Here is a 24,276-nt window from a genome sequence, read left to right on the forward strand (position 1 = left end):
GTAATTCGCTAACATTAGTACTTAGTAGCAGAAAGCCCTCCCGCAGCTCACTGGTTACTGATCTTTTTTTCGGTAGATGCCGAGACACGTCATTACATACCTTACTCTATCCCAGGATCTACTCCGTATCAAAATGATAGAAATACAACATTTTATTTCACTAGAAATACGAACATTAAGGTAATTTAGAAGTCGTCATAAATAGGGCCAATTGGAGGTTGACCATGAGAGATTGACCAAGCAGGATCAGAGTGCCCTAACTCAACCAGCAAAACTCACAGAAGGTAGTCGGGGAACAAGTAATCATTTACAACCACACAACAAACTATTACAATTTGAGGGAACACTATGAAGAAAGCAACAAAAATCACAAATAAAGAGCGGTGAATAAGAAACAAAACAATAGACAAAGAAGAACAAGGACACCATAAATCAGCAATAGCCAAAAGATTTCAAGATTAGTGATACAGAAAAGTGGTCCTCCATTTCAAATCAGAGGATATGTTCACAGTTCACCCCAGAAAGGAATACACAAAACAGATAGCCAAAGCATACATATCAAAGCTAGGCTCACTAGTGAAATCCCACAAATAACACAATCATCAATGTATTTTCCGAAATTACTGAAGCATAAGAAAAAAGACATCAGTATTACACTGCAACAACCATCAAATATTATATGTAAGCAAGTTCTATTGCCCCTTAAAAGGTATTAACATTTAAACATAGGTAAAGTGGACTGTATGGATAACACTCAATGAAAGCAGCTGAAACATGGAGTGCATTATGCAGCACGGCTTTTAATAACATCCAAATCCATCTCAGAAGGATCGGTTGCTTGCAGTTCAACTTGAATACCATCTAACTCTCTCTTGAACCTGTCCTTTGAGCTTGCATAAATCATCTTGCTTCTCACCTTAGCATTGTCAGGGGACCTTTCCAAGCAAAGGAGTAATAAGGAGGGTTAATACAGTCAATCACAGAAAAACAACTTTACTGGGTGTTTTATTATGGCTGATAAGAAATTACCATGCAATGAAAAAGATCCTGCTCTTTTGGCAATTCTCTGCAGTCACAAAATCAAAATCATAGACTGCATATCTGCACTCATCAGCAGGAATGCTTGCAGTGAAATCTTCGTAGCTTTGATTAGGCTCACCAACCTTTTCCACAATCACCTGCTTTTGCTTTTCTTCAATCTTAAAAATTATGAAGCGGTAAGTCCTTTTCGACTTCAACTCTAAAAATTTGAGCTTGCACTGGTCATCAACTGCCATTCCTGATGCAGCATTGGCCTATACATAGTGTCAATACAATTATACATCACGAGATTCATGACCATATGACAAGATAAACCAATATGTCAACAAAAAAAAGTCAGAATTATGAGGACAGTTTAGGCAGTAATAGCACCAAATCTCGATGACAATAAGGAAGATCAAACGTTTCATAGAAAAGTCATTCCACAAGCCTCATTTTCCTTCCAGCTTGACTTGTGACATACTGACATCTATTTACAGCAGTTTTATAACCCCAAAAGTTACAATTGACATAAAATGGAGTTGCTCAAAGAAAGAAAGCAAAGGAGTATCCAAGATGAAAACACTGAGAAATTGAAAGCATTGCTGCTGGTTGGGGATCAATATAATAATTAAGTGAACTATGCTCCAACCATATGAAAGAAAATCGATGCAAAACTAATTTGAATGCTTTCAAAGAACTTTGATAATTTTTTTTTTAAATAAGGCAATCAAAGGAGCAATTAATATCAATATTCCATATTCGTATCATAGACAAGCATAAGCATAATACAAACTCCTCCATCACCAAGCATATTGTGTAATAGTTTAGGTTATTACTTGACTGTAGCTATACCTTTCTAGTAAACTAAAAATCTCTGCCCATACTTTCACTCAATTTGTCACCAATACAATCCTGGAAATCTTCAAATTAAATTCAGGATTATTATAAACTTACTCTGCTCACATTGAGAACCCGAAAATATCTAAATACATAAGAAATTCTGCAAGTGAGCTCCTCACTGTTAACAACCAATGTCAGCACTCAATACATGGCAAACTGATTTCTCAGAATATTTTGATAACAAGAACAAATGAGAAGGGGAGACAGCACAAAGTAAAAGCTCATTCTTTACCCACCAGATATGGAGTCTCGCCTATAAACCCAAAGTGTTACACATGCAAGGAATCAAAAGAAATCCAAAAACCATAAGAGGTGGCATCAGTAGTTCAGTACCCCAACTCACTATGACACTCAGCCCATTAAAGCAAAGTGATAAGGTAACAGCCCCATCAACCATTGTAACAGAAACCCAGACAGCACAAAACTCGGGAGGTCATCAGCAACCAAACTCTTCACCAACGGAAACAACTTCAGTCATTCCAGCCCATCAAAGCATAATCAAACCAACAATTGCACAATCCTTAAACAAAGACCTTTACAACACAAGGGAAAATTGAATAGTCTTTCCTTGGTTACACTCGACCATCAGCAACATTCTAATCATAGGTTCCTCGCTTCCTCCAGATGACGAAAACTCCACAAAATAAGCATCTGCTAATTCTATGTACCAAATTTTCTCATCATTCATGTGAGTTATTTTCAAGACATCCAAACATTCATCCTACCACAAGCTATGTTACATGGACTCTTCATTTCACCTCAAGTACCAATGTCAGACCCTCGACACTTGGACATGGGTATGACACTTGGACACTTCACTTTTTGTTTCAATACCATGGATTTTTTTTCACAAAATAACCGAGTCGGACATAGGTACCCGAGTCCATGTAACATAGACCACAAGTCCAAAATCATCACATCAGGCTAAAAATCATTAATCTACACGCTTATTATCGCGAAACTCATTAAGTTTGTTAAATTCACCACATCAAATTTTTATAATTTTTTATACTAGTAAATTCATTCAGTCAGGCATATTTAAGACAATCCTCCGAATTTCAGCAGCTCAAGCTACCCATTTCCAATCAACACGATTTACTCAACTAAATCACAGATCCTAGGTTATGCTGTACTCAATCCAAAACCATCTTACACCAAATAAATTCATAAATAATTGTAGTAACCATAACACAAAAATAAACACAATTCCCTTGATTCCCCAGTTCATAAGAAGCTATCAATTTCCAAATTCAAAAAACAAAAAACTTTCAGATCAGAAAATTATCATAATTACTCGTGAAAAATCTGCGTAATAAAAACGCGAACATCAACAAAATAAAATCCAATAATTCAAAACAAATCTGTCACCATATTCCAGATCGAACAACGAAAGATGAAAAATAAAGAAGCATAATTCCAAAAATAATCAAAATCAAAATAACAAACCCTAGATTTCAAAAACAATCATAAATCAGAAAAAAAAAAAAAAAAAAAAAAAAAAAAAAAAAAAAAGAAAGAAAATAATACCATAATTGTAGTCTTGTGAGTGAAGTAGTAACAACAGCTGAGAGTGGAAGAAAAGAGGAGAGAGAAATGGAGAGAGAATCTAGGGCTTTGATGAGAGAGAAAGACGCAGATAGATAGAGAGAGAACAAGAGCTGTATAATATGGAGACTGTTTTTTTTTTTTTTTTTTTGGCAAGAGAATTTTTTTTTTTATTATTTTTTTTTTGAAATTAATTAAATTTTTAATTTTGTATTACGATTAAAATTTTAATTTTTATATCGTGGGGTATATATTTGTTGGAACCAAGAGTTGCACGTTTGGTGCGCTAAGGTTAGGGTAACGGACTGTTGTATAAAGGGGATAGATTTGACGGAGGAGTTATCCAATAGAGGGATGCCACGATAAGTTGAGTGCCTTGTGTCTGTCATGGTTGTGAATTTGTGATGGCTTTTCTACTCTTTTCCAAAGGATCTCTTTACACCATGGTTTTATTGGAGGAAGTCCAAGTTTATCAAATTGATAAACTTCAAATGTTTATCAAAGGACAAAGTAGTGAGGCTCTGTTCTCTTCCGCTTATTTTTAGTTCAGTTCAGTTTCAATTAGTTCAGTTCAGTTTACTTCAATTCATTTCATTTCATTTCTTATCTTAATTTTCTTCTCTCATAAAATATTTAGTTTAGTTCAATCAATCAGAACAGGCCCTAAATAAGTTGTCTCGGTTTTCGTGAAATTTGTATTTATATTATTTCTTCTCTCACTAGCTAGCTCCACAAAACGAAGCACCATTACTATCTTCTCACTACAAACAGAAGAGAGAGAAAAAAAGACTCAGCTTCCCCTTCAACAATGGAGGAAGGTCGGAAGACGGTGTTGAATTTTAGCATTGAGAATGGACAACCAATTTTATCACCATACTTTCCTCCATTAAAGTTACTTAGGAGCTACCATTTCTACCACTGTATTTACGGCGGCTTCGCCGCGAATTAAAAGAAAACCCTAAGATAAAAGGGAGAAATAAAAGGAATGGTGAATCCTTTAGGGTAGAATTTTCCGTCCTCTTTCTTCTTTCATTGAAGCTGCTCATGAGGGTTTGAAATTTTTTTTAGTTTGGAAAAGAAGATGAAGATGCAGAACAGGGAGGGTTTGAAGTTTTTATTTTTGGGGAAGGAGATGAAGATGCAGATGCTAGTGAACAAGATGAGTTATGCTCGGCAATTGTAAAATATGACTAACGACAAGGCTAACGTCGTTAGCTGAATTTGTCTAACCAAACGTATAAAATGGCAAAATTGTCCCTACTATTCACGAGTAAATAATCCAATATACCCTTTGATAAACATCACATGTTTCTCCTATTGATAAACTTGAATTTGCTTGTTTTATTGAGGTCTTCTTAATTTCTTATTTACCTTTGCTTAAGTAGGGAAATTATACACTATAACCTTCAATTATTGACTAAAATTGTGCCCCATCCTTTAAAAGTTACACATTGTAACCTTAAACTACACTTATGTATCAATAGTTATATTTTGTTATCCTACCAATAACTATCATCGTTGGTTTAAGGGAACAAACTGAGCTCGAATTTGGCAAAAAAAATAACGTAAAGTCCTTGTTTTATGAATTCGGATTTCTGCATTTAAGATTAGAATTTACAAACTAGGGATTTTACGTTAATTTTTGCCAAATTTGAGTTCAATTTGGACCCATGAGAAAGGGTCAAAATGGCTCCTAAACCTTCAACTAAATATTTTTTTAGCACCCAAGTCGAGAATGGAAAAAGGAAGGTTAAAGAAGATGGAAGGAAACAGAGGTTGACAAATGAGTCAACTTGTAAAAACATTTAAATATTTTTAAAATAATTGCTCAGAAATCCAATTTACAACAATGCCATTTGAAATATGAAATTCGTTATTCAAGTTGGGTAACTCGAACAACCTCGTCAACAGTACCTTAAGTTATTAGAGACAGAAATTTTCTAGTATAAATAGATATTACCTTATTTTCAATTTTTCATTATAGTATTTGTTTATAATTTCAAAACTTGTGTGATGTTAAAAAAAAAACTTGTGTGATGTTGTAACTTAAAAGTGAGTCATTTCCTTGAATAATGCTCCAATTACTTCCAATTCCATAAATACAGCTAAACTTTTATAATTTCCCAATTTACTGTCCACGTCACCATTTAAGAATTAAACCTATTTTTTTTTAATGGTTTAACACAAAACCGCCAGTTGAATTTGCGATTTTCAATTGGGGGAAAACCGCCCACTCAAGTGGCGGTTTCCTTTTCATGTAAAAAAAAAAATCTCTAAAAAAATTCTACAATAATTTAGGGAAGAATTCATATGAAAAATTGAGGGGAAACGAGATCATGTAAAATTAATTACACTCCTCCAAATCAAATAAAAAACAAAATTAAAACTTAATTTGATAGTGAAAAAAAAAATAAAATCAAAGTACTCTGATTTTAAAGAGAGAAGGGCAAGAACAAGAGAGAAGTTGTCATATATTTCATTATTATGTAAAATATTACAATGAGGAAAACTAAAACAATCTCATAGTTAGAACTAAACTACATAATTACTAAAATAAAAAGTTTTATAAACCTTGTTGCACCTAATGTGAGGACGAAGACAATGATATTAGTGGTGAAGTCGGCAAAGGCAGCGGCGCATAACGATGGAGAATTGAGAAATCCCCGAACAAATTTTATTTAAGGATGCTAGGCAATTGAGAAAGAAAATATAAAGAATTAATGAGAGAAGTAGAGTGATGAGATCTGAAATTTGAGTGAGGTATAATGGATAATGGGCAATGGAGAATTGGGGACTTTGGTTTTATCGAAAAAGTGATTACTTTGAGAATGAAAGAGCAAAGAGATGAGGATAAAATTTTGATAGTACTAGTGAGTGGAAACCGCTACTTCAAATTGCGGTGTTCCCACTTAAACCGCCCTCTCAAATAGCGGTTTCGCTAAAAAATCCAGAAAAAAAAAATAAATTCATTAAATGGCTGAGGTGGACAGTATATTGCGAATTATAAAAAAGTAGCTGTATACATGGAATTGCAATTCTTCCCAACAATATTAAGGGGCCGTTTGGTTCGCGAGGGGTAATTGGAATGGAATGAACAAAGGGAAAGACAGGGAATGGAATGAAAATACCTAAAATTTTCTATGTTGTTTGGTCTTAAAAACAAAGGGAATGAGGGCCACCAGTCCCACCACCACACCACCACCACACATCCACCTCAAACCTTCATTCTCCACCGTTTCCAGCCACCAAACCACTCGCCGCACCTCCCTCCCCCTTCGCCGGTCATCCTCGCCCCTCGCACAGCTCTCCCCGCCCCTCGCAAACCCTCCCTCAACCCCGAAAAACCACCATCAGCCTCGAATAAACCCTAGAAAATATTCTCCCTCGCCGTTTGAGGTGCGACAACCTCCGACGAGGGTTGGGGAAGGTGCGAAAAGGGTTGGGGGAGGTGCGAAAAGGGTTGAGGGAGGTGCGAAAAGGGGCAGCGAAGTGCGATTCCGGTGCGAAAAGGGGCAGCGAACGATTCGATTCCGGTGCAGGGGAGAGTCGGTGAGGGTCGGCGAGGGTCGGGGGAGGGGCGGCGAGGGTCAGGTAGGACGGTGGTTGGGTTTTCCGGTGGTTGGGTAGGTATGAAGGTGGTGATGTGGTGGTGTGGTGGTGGTAGGGAATGGGAATGGAAATACCTAGGGGGGGTGGGGAATGGGCTTAGAAGAATTTGGGGGAATGGATGGGGGAAAGGGAATGAAAAAAAAGGGCTAACAAACAGCAACAAAGGGAATCAGGGTGGTTGATTCCCTTTCCCTTTGATGAATACCCCCAACCAAACGGCCCCTAAGAGAGGGGGAGGTGAGCTCCATTTTCCCTCCAAATCTCTCCAATTTTGGAGAGATTATGGTTATTATAGAGAAAGGGAAAATGGATCCCTCCCTCTCCTTCCCCTTCCTTCCCCCAATCTTTTACCTAAATAAGAGATTTTGTCCCCCTCCATTTCTCTTCTTTTCTTTTCCTTCCATTTCTTCCTATCCAAACAAAGTGTAAAAGTAATTGATTTTCAAAATAAACTGCAACGAGTAGCAATACTTTGAACACCCTTCTCTCCTTCCACGAATAGAGCAATTTGAACAAAAATCATGCTCCCAACCAATTACTCTCACTATTTTTCTCTCCTTTCTTCTTGCAAAAATTTGAGCTCCCTTCTCAGCATTCATGGCCGTTTGGTAGTTCTAGGTATGACCCATACCAATTCAATCCTTACCCATTTGATAAACACCTATTCTTCACTCCAAAAATGTGATTTTGCTAAGTTGGTTTTTGATTCTGTAACAAACCCAGATGTAATTTTGTATAATTCGATGATTAGAGCATATTCAAGGTCTGATCAATTTGATAAAGCATTAGAATTGTATGGTAGAATGTTAGAAAGAGAATTAGTGCCTGATAAATATACTTATACTTTTGTGCTTAAAGCTTGTGCTGGTAATTTTGACTTAAAAGAGGGTGTTAGGGTTCATAATGATGTGATTAGGAGAAATTTGGAGTTGGATGTGTATATTTCTACTGGTTTGGTTGATATGTATTGTAAAATGGATCGACTTGATCGTGCACGAGAAGTGTTTGATAAAATGCCTAAGAAAGATATTGTTTCTTGGAATTCTATGATTGCTGGACTTTCAAAGGATGGGGATCCTGATGAAGCATTGGGTTTTGTCCGGGCAATGCAACGAGTTGGGGTTGTGCCGAATTCTGTTACATTGTTGAATATGTTTCCTAGTGTTTGTATATTGGAGAATGTAAGGTTGTGTAGGTCAATTCATGGCTTTGTGATCAGGAGAGGTTTTCCAACTAAAGTTTACAATGGATTGATTGATATATACTCTAAATGTGGGTTTTTAGAATATGCTCGAACTGTTTTTGATCATTTGCGTGGTAGGGATCATGTGTCGTGGGGAACTATGATGGCTGGTTATGCTCATAATGGATATTTCTGTGAAGTCTTGGAGTTATTTGATGAGATGAAGGGTAAAAGTGCAGTGATGAATAAAATATCTGTTGTTAGTTCCTCTTTAGCTGCTTCCGAGTTGAGAGATTTAGAGAAAGGGAAGGAGATTCATAATTGTGCAATGCAATATCGTATTGACTCAGATACTATAGTTGCTACTTCTCTGATGACAATGTATGTAAAATGTGGAGATTTTGGAAAAGCCAATCAAATTTTTAGGGCACTCAAGGAAAAAGATTTGATTGCTTGGTCTGCTTTAATTGCTGCATTTGTACAATGTGGGTTCCCTGTAGAAGCAGTATCACTATTTCGTGAAATGGTGCATGATAAGCTAAAACCAAGTAGTGTAACTCTGTTGAGTATCTTTCCAGCTTGCGCAGAACTTTCATCCGGAAAACCAGGAAAAAGCATTCACTGTTATTGTCTTAAAGCAGGTACTGATTCAGAAATTGCAGTTGGGAATGGCCTAGTTTCAATGTACGCTAAGCGGGGGTTGTTCACTCAGGCTCTGGCCTTCTTTTATAGAATGCCGAGCAAAAACATAGTTTCCTATAATTCACTGATAAGTGGATATTCTCATAGTGGCAACATATGTCAAGTGATGAAAAAATTTCTTGAATTACTAACTTCAGGGTTAAAACCTGATTTTGAAACTATGGTGAGTGTGATCCCATCTTGTGCACTTTCTCAAGATCTAAAACAAGGGACATGTGTTCATGGCTTGATTATAAAAGGCGGATTCGCATCTGAGTGTCATGTAAAGAATGCTTTGATTGACATGTATGGCAAGTGCAACAGGATATGTTCCGCTGAGAAGTTATTTAATGAAATGGACTCCATTAAAGACGAGGTTACTTGGAATGCCATAATTTCCAGTTATGTGCATAACAGGAAGTCCAAAGAAGCTCTTTATGCCTTTTGTCGGATGAAATCTGAAGGACTACAGCATTCTGCAGTTTCTATGGTAAGTGTCCTTCCTGCAGCAGCAGATCTAACTGCTCTCCCAGAAGGTATGGCACTTCATGCCTGTACAACAAAAATGGGGTTTCAGTCCAATACACACATTAGTAATAGTCTTATTGATATGTATGCCAAATGTGGACACTTTGATTGTTCAGAGAAATTATTTGATGAGATGAAAAACAAAGATACAGTAACATGGAATACAATGCTTGCTGGGTATGCCGTTCATGGGCATGCAGCTCGTGCTGTTGAACTTTTTTCACAGATGCAATGTGATAACGTTATGGTTGACTCAGTGACTTTTCTGAGTGTCTTGTCAGCATGCAGACATGGTGGTTTGGTAGAAGAAGCAAGAAGAATATTCAATTCCATGCATGAAAAGTTCCATCTTGAACCCAAATTGGAGCACTATGCTTGCATGGTTGATTTGTTGGGCCGTGGTGGTCTATTTAGTGAAATCACAAACCTCCTGAATCAAATGCCAGTCGAACCTGATGCTGCTGTTTGGGGAGCTTTATTGGGCGCATGTAGAATGCACTCTAATTCAGACTTGGCAGAAATGGCATTGAACAAGTTAGTGGAACTTGAGCCTGGAAACCCGGCACATTTTATTGGTTTATCAAATATTTATGCTCAATCTGGTAGGTGGGTTGAGGCTAAAAACATGAGGTTGCAACAAAGTGATGCTGGGCTCAAGAAAATCCCTGGATGCAGTTGGGTTTAGGTCAAGAAAACTTTTAGATTTCAGAAAGATACTTGAATCTGGTAGCTGTGAGCCTCTGATGAGAGCATGTAACAGAATTTTGTGGTTACTTCCATACCAATTTGTGAGAAAGTGAGCTCCACATATTTCTTTATGCACTCACAGAAGAAGATTGGCCGTGACTATGCTCACCAAGGACCAAAACCATGTAATGGCAGTATTAATAATTTTTAATTGCTGGTAATTGATCTTGCTTTGTAGTCATTTTTGCTGATGCTTGCATTTACTCTTCTACTATGATACAGTGCTCAGATATGTATTATTTCGAGGAAGAGAAGACAGCAGAGATTGCAGCCTATTATAAAACACGAAGATATAGCAGGTAATCCTCATTTTATAACCTTCCCATATTCAAGTTTCATTTACATAGAAGTATTAAATTTTGTAGATTGCGGAAATCATAACATCGCTCAAAGGTCTAATTTGGGGATGGAGGGGAATGAGGGGGACTACTTATACCTAGGACAGTACCATTTCATCTCATAACTTATGGTTGCAGGACACCTAATTTGAGTCTTCCTTTGCTTAAGTTTCACTTTGCATACATAAGAAGGTAGGCTTTGGCTTGATTTTTCTTTAGAATGGTGGGATGATAATCCATTGACAACATACAACTGATACAAGCAAGATGCTTAAAACATACAGATGGTTTACTTAATATAGTTAAACCCATAAATCCCATTAGGTACACTGACAAAAGTGTTTGCAGCTTATCCCTTCTAATTTTAAACAATAAAAAATTCATTTGCAAGCAGCGCTCAACCAAAAAGGTTGGGGGTTGCTGTCGGCCTACGAATGTGGTTTCAATCCTTTCGGTGATGCCAGGCCGGCCTATATTTAAATGAGAATGCCATGTCGTCCAGATAGTCTATTGTTATTTGATCAGAGGGTCTCACAATATTAGCTAGTATGCCTAACTTAATTTCCCATTCACCATTTATAGTTGTTTCTATTTGTCTAAGTCACTTCCTTTTTTGTCCAAGTCATTGGGGACGATCTTAATGGACATGTGGGCATTAGGAGGGATGGCTTTGAAAGTATTCATGGATGTTTTGAACAATGGAGATAGGAATGAAGTGGGAAATTATATTTTAGATTTTGCATTGGCATAGCTTTTAAGTATCATGAACACATGGTTTGAAAAAAGGACCTCTCACCTAGTGACTTATAGGAGTTGGGGCAATGCAAGTCAAATTGATTTCTTCTTGGTAAGGAATGCTTGGAGCAAGAGTTATGTTGATTGTAAGGTGATCCGTAGGAAGAGTACAATAACTCAAGATAGACTTGTTGTGCTTGATTTTCGAGGCAGTAGATATGTAAGGAAGCGGAGACCACAAGTGGAGCCTAAGATTAAGTGGTGGAAACTTCAAGGGGAGAACCAACAAAAAAATGTAAGAAAGATGGAGGATGTAGGAATTTGGTCTGGTACCATTGATTTGGATGTAGATGCAATGTAGAGTAAATGGAGCATAGCATAAAGGAAGTGGTGAAAATAATCCTAGGAGAATCCAAAGGAAGCATGCCACCGAGTAAGGACACATCTTGGTGGAATGAAGAAGTGGCGATAAAGAACAAACGAGATTGCTATAAGATCTTGATTGTTGAAGTATAAAGAAGCTAGAAAAGAAGCGAAGAAAGCTGTAAGGGAGGCGAGTATGAAAGTGAACTGAGACCTTTATGCAAGCTTGGATACAAAGGAAGGAGAAAAAGGCATCTATAGGCTTGCTCATATTAGAGATTGGAAGACATGGGATATTAGAAAGGTCAAATGTGTGAAGCATATTGACTAAAGAGTTCGGAGACAAGGAAATAAAGGATAGATGGAGGTCTTACTTTGGTAGTTTATTCAATGGAGATCGAACTCAGTGATACAAGTGTCCCTCATGATATGATTAATCGGGAGTTTATGTGGAGGATTCATTGGGAGAAGTCAAAATGGCACTAAAAAGATGGGATTGAAAAGCGGTCGGACCTGATAGCATTCTTGTTAAGGTTTGGAGATGTTTGGGAGAAACAAGAATTGAATGGTTGGCAATTTTTTTCAACAAAATTTGGGGATGTAATAAGATGCCTTTTGTGTAGTGGAGAAGTACTTTGATACCTTTGTATAAGAACAAAGGTGATGTCCAAGATTGTGCTAACTACCGAGAGATCAAACTAATGAGTCATACTACGAAATTTTGGGAGCGAGTGATACAACAAAGGTTAAGGAGAAGTGTGAAGATCTTGGAAAACCAATTAAGATCGACTCTGGAGGCAATCCATCTTATGAGACAAATAATGCAGATCTATCGGGATAAGAAGAAGGATTTACATATGGTTTTTATTGATTTTGAGAAGGCTTATGATAAGGTACAAGGGAGATTCTTTGATGGGCTTTAACAAGGAAAGGCGTTTCGCGGAAATATATTGACATCATTAAGGACATGTATGAGGGAGCTAGCACAAGTGTGTGGACCATTGTCGGGAAGAATGAAGAATTCCAAAATACAATTGGAGTTCATCAAGGTTCTGCACTTGGTCCTTTTCTTTTTGCTATAGTCATGGATGAATTGACGAGTGCAATTCAAGATGATATACCATGGTGCATGATGTTTGCTGATGATATTGTGTTGATTGATGAGACAAAAGAACGATTCCCTTCTCTAGTCCTGAACCGTATATATACAAATTACATATCATAAATCTTTAATAATGTAAACCCACATCAAGATCATAAAAATACCCTCAATTAATGGGATTTATTTGAAAAAATATTCAATGTTCAATATACAAATTGAAGAATAATACCAAAAATCAATTATGAAAGTGAATTAAACAATACACCACCAGATGGACATCACATCCATCCCGCATCCATCCCTCGTCCGACGACCACCATAAAGTCAGCCTACATCATCAATTTTCAACTCAAACACACTCCGACCCTAATGAATGGGGAGGTGAGATGGTTCGATGGTTGTAGATTGTTGTAGATATTGTAGTCGCTTGATCGCTTGCATGCATTGGGGTGAGATGTAGAGAAAATTTTACATTTTACTATGAGAAGAGAGTATAGGGGTGAATTGAAGATTAGAAGAACATGGAGAAAGAGTAATAAAGAAAAAGGAGAGAGAAAGAGATAGAAGGGAATGACGGCTAGAGGAGACTAGGAGAGAGAATATGGTGGTTGGTGGGGAATTAAAACCTTAACCCTTGATGATTCAGCATATTAAAAAAATAAATAAATAAATAAACCTATCTCACGGGTCAGCGGTTACCTGCCACTCTCACAGGTCGGGTACCCTACCCGCTAATTTCAAAAGAATTAAAAAAATACCTGGTAAAATTAGTCGGGTCATCGGGTCGGGTATTTTTGAACACCCCTAGTTTTAACCACTCTTTTAAAACTTTCTTGAATTTTATTCTTGATTTTCTTTATAACACTCTTAATTTTTCTTAAATGCACTTTCCAACGTGGACCAATGTGATATTATTATTATTAATGTGATGTTTCCAACGTGGACCAAATAGTAGCTTAACTAAATGTTCCCCTCCATGCACTCTCTCCTAGGGTTAGTAAATGATGTAATAGTTAAAAAGAAAAAAGTTAAGTCTTGGTGGAACATGGAGAAGAAGAACTAGTTAGTATCACGACATTCTCATTCAATTACAAACAACAGAACTACCTACACATAGGCTTACGAATGAAACTAAGTTGCACTTAAATAGCAACCAACAAACTAAGTGGATAAACATGATCCCACATCTTACTCCACTAATACAACTAATTAGGTACATCATCATTATTTAGATAAATTAGCTACCTTTTTTTTTTTTTTTTTTTTTTTTTTTTCACAGGAAATTAGCTTAATCAAAATTAAATATCAGTTGTCAGGAACTCATTTTCAGTTGATTTTGTGAACAACTACTCGCTAAAAAGTTCTATAAAAAAAGACTACCCAAAATTTAAAAAGTTTGGGCATCACTACCCTTTTTTCTTTTTTCCGGCAAGTGGGGCCCATATGTTTTTTCCCTAAAAATACATAAAACATCCTCACCCTTGTATGTATTAATCAACCTGCCTCTTCTTTGCAAAAACTTAATCCAAAAAACCAAATCTTTGTGAAAAAACAAGTCGTTTTTTTTTTCTCTTTGGAACTCAATTTAAAATGTAACAAACAATTAATACCACTTCCCCCCAAAATCCATAACTCAATCCCGAATAGGATAACATGGAATTATTATTTCTTCGAAAGTTATATTCTTCCTTTCCGCTACACCATTTTGTTGTGGTGAGATAACATGGAATTATTATTTCTTAAAAAGTCCTATTCTTCCTTTCCGCTATACCATTTTGTTGTGGTAAGTATGTTGCGGCAGTTTCATGTACTACATTACTATTCTTATTGATTGAAAAAAACTTGAATTATAGTATTCACCACCTTCATCGGTTCCTTATCTTTTGATTTTACCATTTGTTTGCAATTTTACTTCATTTTTGTAGATTTTAAATATAGCAAGGGCTTCATTCTTAGAATGCAATAAATAAACATAGCAAAATCTTGAAAAATCATCAATGAAAGTTGCTAAATACTTTTTGTTGCCCAAGGAAGGTGTGCTATGAAAATCACATAGACCACTATGCACTAATTCAAGCAATGATTATTCTTTTCCCTTGTGATTATGTCAACATGCATGTCGTACACTTCTCTATCCTTGGATCAAAAGACGGAATTAAATCATGTTTTGACATAAACAAATTTTTTATAATTAACATGTCCAAGTCTTACATGCCATGGAGAATAGCAATCATTAACAACATACAAATTGTCTCTCAAAGTATTAGAAATATTAACCTTAAACATTCTATCACATAAATAACCAAGTCCTACAAATAAACTATCTTTAGACAATATAAATTTACCCGACTCAAATAAGAGATTTGTCGATTCAAAATAAACTATCTTTAGACCATTTTAAATCTAAACGATTCAAGATAGCACCGGACCCAAGATTTCCCCTAAGCTCGGGAGTATACAACACATCCCTTAAAACAAGAGATTTGTCGAGCTAAACATTAACTCTACTTGTCCCTAACCTAGTACTTTTGCGGTGGAATCGTTCCTCGTGTAAAGAATCTCTCCATTGAGCAGCTCAATAAGGGATTTAAACAACAAACGATCTTTGCAAACATGCCTCGATGCTCCAGAATTAATGTACTAAGAAGTATCACCCTTGCTTGTCTTAGGATGGCTTGACCGCCTTTCTCACCTTAAGCCTTTTTGTTGTTCATCTTTTTCATCCAAATGGTACAATCCTTTTTGAAATGACTGGGTTTTCCACAAACCTAACAAGCTCGTGATTTTTTACCATCACTTCCCTCTTTAGGCTTTTTGACTTTATTTTTGCTTGAATGATTTCCTCTCTTTCTCTCATTAGAATTAACATCCTCCACCACATTAACCATGGTAGAACTAAGATTAACATCCTTTTGTCCCTCTTGAACTCGGATGTCCTCCTCAATCCAAATATGAGAAGCCAAGCCCTCAAGATTAATATCATCTTTCTTATGCTTTGAAACATTTCTAAAATCTTTCACACATGATGGTAGTTTATCAATTATAGAAGAAACAATAAAGGACTCATCAAGATTGATATTGTGTTGCCTAAAACTCCTTAAAATTCTTTGGATTTCATGAAATTGTTCCATAACCGAGCTATTATCAAACATTTTGAAATTATTGAATGACCTGACAAATAATTTCTTGTTAAATGCATCCTCGACCATATACTTAGACTCTAGTAAGTCTATTTCATCGTAAAGCAATTTAGCAGACTCATGAAATTGATAGACATCAAACAATTCATAGGACATACCATTTAGAATGTGACCATGGCATATGTAGTCATCATTCTCCCACTTGTTTCTTTTTCAAGTGGCATCTAACGTCTTGTTTTCCTCATCCGAAGGCATCAGCGATGTGAGAACATAAGCTACACCGAGCGATGTTAACACAAATTGCATCTTCTTTTTCCATCATAAAAAATCCACTCTCGAACTTGTCTAATTTCTGGAATTTAGTCATCATTTCTTTCACATTTGCCATCATTGTAGTAAATTATACTTTTGGATTGTTGGGGATTTTCTAGTAGTAATAAGGGTCACAAATAAATGGAAATGATAAATCTGGAAAATAAACTTCGAGGCGTGAATTGAATCACTTTCCCAAATGAATAATTCCGACCCTATACTACAATTGAGTATCACAGAAGTCACTTATAAGATACAACAAAAGTTAATTACAATCACAAGTAGGATGATTGCAATACAATGTACTTAAGTGTGTGAGATTTGTGATGATGAACAATACGATGCAAAAGGTTCTTTTAAAGAGAAATGAAATTGATTTTATTAAACATACGATCCAACAAAAACTGATTTTGATGCAGCTTCACTGCAGGGCGTGAGAGCACCTAGATTAATCTAGGTAGCTAGATCTCGCTCGCCCGGTTGGGCGTGTCGCTGCTCGGTTGGGCGCGGTTGTTGGTTGGCAACCTTTAACAGTGTTCTTCGGTTTTATGCTTGGTCATATGTTCTAGAAAATTGATTTTAAAGAACCTTTTGCTTTTTATTGTTCATCATCACAAATCTCACACACTTAATTACATTGTGTTGCAATCATCCTATTTGTGATTGTAATTGACCTTTGTTGTATCTCCTAAGTGAATTACGTGATACTCGATTGTAGTATTGAGTCAGAATTATACTTTTAGGAAAGTGATTCCGTTCACGTCTCGAAGTTTATTTTCTAAATTTATCATTTCCATTTATTTGTGACCCTTATTACTACTAGAAAATCCCCAATAATCCAAAAGTATAATTTACTACAATGATGGCAAATGTGAAAGAAATGATGACTAAATTCCAGAAATTAGACAAGTTCAAGAGAGTGGATTTTCGATGATGGCAAAAGAAGATGCAATTTGTGTTAACATCGCTCGGTGTAGCTTATGTTCTCACATCGCCGATCCCTTCGGATGAGGAAAACAAGACGTTAGATGCCACTTGAAAAAGAAACAAGTGGGAGAATGATGACTACATATGCCATGGTCACATTCTAAATGGTATGTCCTATGAATTGTTTGATGTCTATCAATTTCATGAGTCCGCTAAATTGCTTTACGATGAAATAGACTTACTAGAGTCTAAGTATATGGTCGAGGATGCATTTAACAAGAAATTATTTGTCAGGTCATTCAATAATTTCAATATGTTTGATAATAGCTCGATTATGGAACAATTTCATGAAATCCAAAGAATTTTAAGGAGTTTTAGGCAACAAAATATCAATCTTGATGAGTCCTTTATTGTTTCTTTTATAATTGATAAACTACCATCCCGTGTGAAAGATTTTAAAAATGTTTAGCATAACAAAGATGAGAGCTTGGCTTCTCACATTTGGATTGAGGAGGAAATCCGAGTTCAAGAGGGACAAAAGGATGTTAATCTTAGTTCCATCACGGTTAATGTGGTGGAGGATGCTAATTCTAATGAGAGGAAGAGAGGAAATGATTCAAGCAAATATAAAGGCAAAAAGCCTAAAGTGGGAAAAGATGGTAAAATAATAAGGAGCTTGTTGGGTTTGTGGAAAACGAAGTCATTTTAAAAAGGATTGTACGATTTGGAAGAAAAGATGAACAACAAAAAGGCTTAAGGTGGGAAAGGCGGGTCAAGCCAATCCCAAAACAAGCAAGGGTCATACTATACATTGATTCTGGAGCATCCAGGCATGTTTGCAAAGATCGTTCGGTGTTTAATCCCTTGTTGAGGTGATTAATGGAGAGATTCTTTACATGAGGAACGATTCCACCGCAAAAGTACTAGGCAAGGGACAAGTAGAGTTAATGTTTAGCTCGACAAATATCTTATTTTAAGGGATGTGTTGTATGCTCCCGAGCTTAGGAGAAATCTTGGGTCCGGTGCTATCTTAAATTGTTTAGATTTAAAATGGTTTTGAGTCGAGTAAATTTATATTGTCTAAAGATAGTTTATTTGTAGGACTTGGTTATTTATGTGATAGAATGTTTAAGGTTAGTATTTCTAATACTTTGTGAGACTATTTGTATGTTGTTAATGATTGCTCTTCTCTATGACATGTAAGACTTGGAGATGTTAATTATAAAAAAATTGTTTATTATGTCAAAACATGATTTAATTATGCCTTTTGATCCAAAAATAGAGAAGTGTACGCCATGCATGTTGACATACTCACGAGGAAACCATTTCCGAATGTTGAAGAAAAGAAAAGAAAAAGAATAATCATTGCTTGATTTAGTGCATAGTGATCTATGTGATTTTCATAGCACACCTTCCTTATGTAACACTGTGTTCGAAAAAGCGCACCTAAGGCGCTGAGGCGCAAGGCGATAGGGGGTAAGTGCTTTTTGGCCTAGGCGAGGCGATTTTGATAAGGCGTGCCTGAGAAGTAATTTGCCAATTTTTTTCAATTATTTATATAGTGCGCCTCACTTCACTGAGGTGCGCCTAAGGCGCTGCATATCCCTTATCGCCTCAACACGCCTTTTTTTATACATTGATGTAACAAAAAGTATTTATTAACTTTCATTGATGATTTTTCATGATTTTGCTATGTTTGTGTATTGCATTATAGGGATGAATCCCTTATAAATTAAAATCTACAAAAATGAAGTAGAATTGCAAACAAAAGGTAAAATCAAAAGATAAGGAACCGATAAAGGTGGTGCCATAACGGAAGTATTGTAATGGAACGATTTGGAACTCACCCTCAAACACAAAATAAAATTAATAGCAAAACACGATAATAAAAGAGACAATGTTTATGAGGAATTTTCGATTTCTTTCGCTCAAGCTCAATTTTGTTTTATTAAGATCTTAAAATTTAAGACAATAACCCTCTTAATGATTTTTCTCCTCAATAATCCATTATTATTTTTACGCTCTTGATGATTTTCCTACTCACTAAATCATCGTTATTTTTCTAGTAAGCCTAATCCCTCTTATATAGTCTAACATAGAAACCCACATCAACTAGCTACAGTATTTTTACTTCTCCCAAGTCTAAATAATCCTAAATTGATTATACATACCTAAAATATATCTAGTCTCCTAATTACAATCCTCATCTAACTAGGAAAGCATAAAAGATAAAAATAAATAAAAGATACAATATATCTTTTCCCAAAACAAATCTTGTTAGTATTTGATAAGTTTAGTTTTATTTCTATCAGGTAGTGAATACCATAAACCAAGTTATTTCCAATAAATAGGATTAGTACATAAAACTACCGCGACATACTCACCATAACAAATTGGTGTAGCAGAAAGGAAGAATAGGCCTTTAGAGGAAATGGAATTCCATGTTATTCTATTCGGGATGGAGCGATGGATTTTGGGGTAAACAATATTAACTGTTAGTTACATTTTAAACCGAGAATGAAAAGGAATGAGGTAACTCCATATGAGTTGTGGCAAAAAGAAGAAAACCAAACTTGAGTCATCTTTGGGGTTGTAGGGCAATTGTAAAGGTGTCGGAGCTTAAATTTGAAAAGTTAAGTGAAAGAGGAGTGGAATGCATTTTTATCAGATTTTCGAAACATAATAAATCCTATAGGTTATATGTAATTGAACAAAATGACTATTGGTCGGTTCATATCACCATTAAGTTTGGAGATGCATTGTTTGATGAAAATTGTATTTATCAATTCCTAGACCAAAGGATATAACTCCAAATACCGATGCTTAAAGTTTTGACCAAAATGAATTTGATTAAGAGATGGATGACCAAACTAATTTAGAGGAGGCATTAACATCATCATCTCAACCTAGGAGAAGTAAAATGGCAAGGAAAGAAAATCTTTTGGCTCAGACTTTCATGTGTACTTCATTAAAAGATTAAGGAATTCTATTTCGACACAATTTTCATACATTTTAAATTTGGAAGATGATCCATTTGACATATGATGAGGCTATGAGGTCTCGTGATGCTCCATTTGGGAAAGAAACTATTATTGATGAGATATGTTATCTGAATTACCACCAAAATGTAAATCAATAGGGTGCAAATGGATCTTAAAAAAGAAATTGAGCATTGATGGAACTGTTGAAAAGTTTAAAGCCCAGTTAGTGGCACAAGGTTTTACCCAGAAACCTGGTATCTATTATTTTGATACATATGCATCAGTTGCTAAAATTTCAACAATACTTGCGGCTAGTGCTGTGCACCGGTCCAAAACCGAACCATGACTGAAATGGACCGGAACCCGGAATCAACTTTTTTTTTTTTTTTTTGTGATCGAGGACTAAACCGTAATTCACCGGTCAGGTTCCGGTTCGGTCGGGACCTTTTTTTTTTTTTTTTTTTTTGCATTTTTGTGTCTTAGACATCATTTTTTAACGTCTTGTTTTTGTTTGCGTGTAATCTTATTTTGCACCTAGAATTTATAAATTACAAGTTTTGTACCTAAATTTTTTAGAAATTGAAACATAAAGTTTAAAATTTTCACCCAAAAATTACAAAACTCACTTTCCGGTCCATTCCGGTTTTTAGCCGGACCGGACCGGAAATCCGGAATCACCAATTTGTGAGGATCGAAGACCGACCCGGAATCTAACAGTCCGGTCGAGTCTCGGTCCTTTTTTGCACACCCCTACTTGCGGCTATCCATAATCTTGTGATCCATGAAATGGATGTCAAGACAACGTTCTTGAATGGAAATGTAGAGGAAGAAGTTTATTGTTGTGGAAGGTCAAGAAGAAAAAGTTTGCAAGTTTATTATATCTTTGTATGGGCTAAAACAAGCACCTAAGCAATGACATCAAAAGTTTGATGAGGTTAGGTTGTCTAATGGTTTCAAGTTGAACAATTTAGACAAGTTTATATATAGCAAAGTTGATGACAACAGTCAAGGTGTCATAATTTGTCTATATGTTGATGGCATATTGATATTTGGAACGGATTTATCACAAGTTAAAAAAAATGACAAAATCCTTTCTTAGTTCTCGGTTTTCCATGAAAGACATGTGAGAAGCGGATGTCATCTTGGGCATTAGAAAGAGGGAAAAAGAAAAAATGGTTTTGTCACAATCTCATTTCATTGAGAAAGTGCTCAAGAAATTCAATGTTAGTGATGATTCGACATCTCTTTATTCAACAGGTAATGGATCCTAGCGTAAAGTTGATACATATTAGGTATATGCTAAAGTAATAGGTTGTTTGATTTATGCCATGCCAAATATTAGGCCGGATATTGCTTATACAGTTTGTCAACTAAATAGGTACACTAGTAAAGTAGTAATCCTAGTATGTTACATTGGCAAGCGGTTGATGCTTGTTGAAGTATTTGAAGAAAACCATGGATTATGGTTCGTCTTATAGTAGATATCTCTTGGTTGTAGAAGGATATTCGGATGCAAGTTGGATTTGTAATAAAGACCATTCCTCCACAAGTGAATGGGTTTTCCTATATGAGGAAGGTGTTATTTCATGAGTTTCTAAGAAGCAAACTTGCATTGCGGACTCCACAATGACATCGGAGTTCATTTTTGAGATACATTTGTTGCCAAAAACGATTTAACCTATAGTGATACACTGTGATAACAATGCTACTTAGGCAAGGGCATATAGCCAAGTTTATATTGGTATGTCAAGACAACATTGGAGTACGAAATAATTACATTCAAGGACTAAGCAAGGATAGTGTGATAACTATTGATTATGTTCGAACAAATCTTAATCTCACCGATTGTTTCACAAAGGCGTTGGCAAGAAATGTTAACAATGAGATGGCAATCGGTTTAGGATTGGAGCCCTAAATAATTACAAATGAGAAAGTCTTAACTTAAAGCCTTATAAGACGTTGGGTCTTAAGTTCAACAAAATTAACTTTCTTATTTGCTAATTGGGAACTTGTATATTCATCTAAGGTAAAGTTCCGAATTTTTTGTGATGTCAAGAGGTTGTTTAACTTAATAGAATTCTTAATATTGTGCTTTGTCACGGGAGCATGTTTTGGAAATCTACCTATATAAGTATTTATTTTAGCCGCTTCAAGATATTATTATGGGCGTAGCTTTGATGTACTTATGAATAGATATGGATACATGGCGTAAGTGTCAAGTAAATATGTATTTAAGTATTTAATCTTGTGTGTGTAATATCTTCAAGTATCTAATATGTATTACTGTTGGTTCAAACATTTTATGATACCGAATAGTCTTTGTACACTTTCATTTATGCATAAGATTTTTTGTGTTGATGATGTTTTGCAATGAGTCTAATTTAATACTCTAAAAGGGGGAGGATTGTTGAATAATTTAGAGTATTGGTGACAATATTCATGTTGTTTGATTGTTTTACTTAGGCTAAGGTATTGTGAATTGATTAAACAAGTATTAGACCAAAGATAATATCAATTTAGAGAAAAAGCAAACTGCCGGTCAGAGCACGCCCTACCGGGCGCGAGTGCAAGCATGAAGGTTTCTGGTTTGCTGCCAGGCGGGCTCGAGAATGAAGAAGAATTTTCGTTGGGCGATTGCCCATTCGGGTCACTGCCGCCCAGGCAGGCGCAAGCGCGAAGGATTTTCAACAAGGCGCGAGAGCACCCAGATTAATCTGGGTCGCTAGATCTCGGTTGGGCACGGGTGTTGGCTGGGCAACCTTTGATGGTTTTCTTTGGTTTTATGCTTGGTTATTTTGCTCTATATATATTATACATATATGATGAAATCATATGTTCAAGAAAATCAGTTTTATTTCTCTTGAAAGAACCTTTTGCACTTTATTGTTCATCATCACAAAGCTCGTACATTTTTTTTTTTGAGGGAAAAGCTCATACACTTAATTACATTGTATTGTGCAATCATTCTACTTGTGATTGTAATTGGCCTTCGTTGTATCTCCTAAGCGACTTCCATGATACCCGGTTGTAGTATAGGATCAGAATTATACTTTTGGGAAAGTGATTTCGTTCACGCTTCAAAGTTTATTTTCTGAATTTTTCATTTCCATTTGTGACCCTTGTTATTATTAGAAAATCCCGACCAGATAAAAGGATGGAAATTTTTCTAATTTTAGAGATTAGAGACCTCTGTTGGTCATGCTCAATATATCTTTTTCTTTGTCTTGCAGTTATGTTCTCAGGTGTTATAATGTAATTTCTGTATAGTAGTTATAGTTCTGCATATATCACTGAGAGCTTGCTAGTTAGGCAGTTAGGTTCCAATTGTTGGAGGGAAGGGTGAGGACAGGTTTGATTTGCTGCTCAGTGATTTCTGGTTATTTGTTCAGTTTAATGGTAGATTTAATTTTGCTTTTTCTTCTTCCTTGCTGCAGTCCGTAATCTGATTGTCCTCGAATATTAAAACACCATTTGGCATTTCTAAGCTCATTCTCATGAGTAATTTAACACCCCTTTTATCTGATCATTGCAGTTGTATGATATTACCATTTATGCTGAACAGCGCCAAAAACAATGGAGTGTCTTATCAGTTTTTCAGAAAGTATGATTAAAACATCAGTGAGTTTGGCTGTTACTGCATCAATAATGCTGCAAGCATGAAACACATCCGCAGCGAATTTCTGCATAAGCTTTGGTAGCAAATTTCCTTCTTAAGTTCTTTACAAAGCAATGACATGTTCTTTACTACAATTTACTCTAATTTCGTAATAATTGCAATTATAGGGAGGGCACAAAGTTTTAAAATATTATAGGGTGGGGAGTATGGGGATCAAAGGGAGAATCTTATAATATAAAGTATAGTTAGTGTGTATATATTTCATTGTTTGCTGGAAAGAAAAAAAAAATAGTGTTAGTGGTAGGAGAGATAAATAATAAAAATAGTATTGAGACCTTATCAAATAAGGAAGTGTTGCAATTATTACAAAACGAATGAAAAAGGAAAACAATGTTCTTTCGGCTATTTTTTTATACCGGGATATGGTGCACCCGGGTGGCACAAATCAAGAATTACATATGTCTTCTAAATATAATTGTTGGCTTGGCCTAAAATATGAACTTAAAAGCAAAGTTCGAAAAAATTACACCTTACTGATAAAAGTGT

General features: G+C 35.8%; 1 protein-coding gene and 1 pseudogene across 2 annotated transcripts; one reads left to right on the plus strand and one right to left on the minus strand.

The window, feature by feature from the left end:
* Positions 1–552: 552 nt before the first annotated feature.
* LOC145641877 (actin-depolymerizing factor 4-like) lies at positions 553–3,626 on the minus strand. Its single transcript, XM_081692894.1, has 3 exons — positions 3,451–3,626; positions 1,030–1,295; positions 553–935 (listed from the first exon to the last, which is right to left on the minus strand). Exons 1-3 carry the CDS (start codon positions 3,451–3,453, stop codon positions 785–787), a joined length of 420 nt encoding a protein of 139 aa, XP_081549020.1. The 5' UTR covers positions 3,454–3,626; the 3' UTR covers positions 553–784.
* Positions 3,627–7,607: 3,981 nt separating this feature from the next.
* Positions 7,608–23,873, plus strand: LOC145556144 (pentatricopeptide repeat-containing protein At2g39620 pseudogene; annotated as a pseudogene). The gene is made up of 3 exons (XR_014091773.1): positions 7,608–10,341; positions 10,439–10,515; positions 23,647–23,873. The product of XR_014091773.1 is annotated as a pentatricopeptide repeat-containing protein At2g39620 pseudogene (transcript).
* The last annotated feature ends 403 nt before the right edge of the window (positions 23,874–24,276 follow it).

Source organism: Chenopodium album, chromosome 8, assembly GCF_948465745.1.
Source record: "Chenopodium album chromosome 8, dcCheAlbu1.1, whole genome shotgun sequence".
Classification (NCBI taxonomy): domain Eukaryota; kingdom Viridiplantae; phylum Streptophyta; class Magnoliopsida; order Caryophyllales; family Amaranthaceae; genus Chenopodium; species Chenopodium album.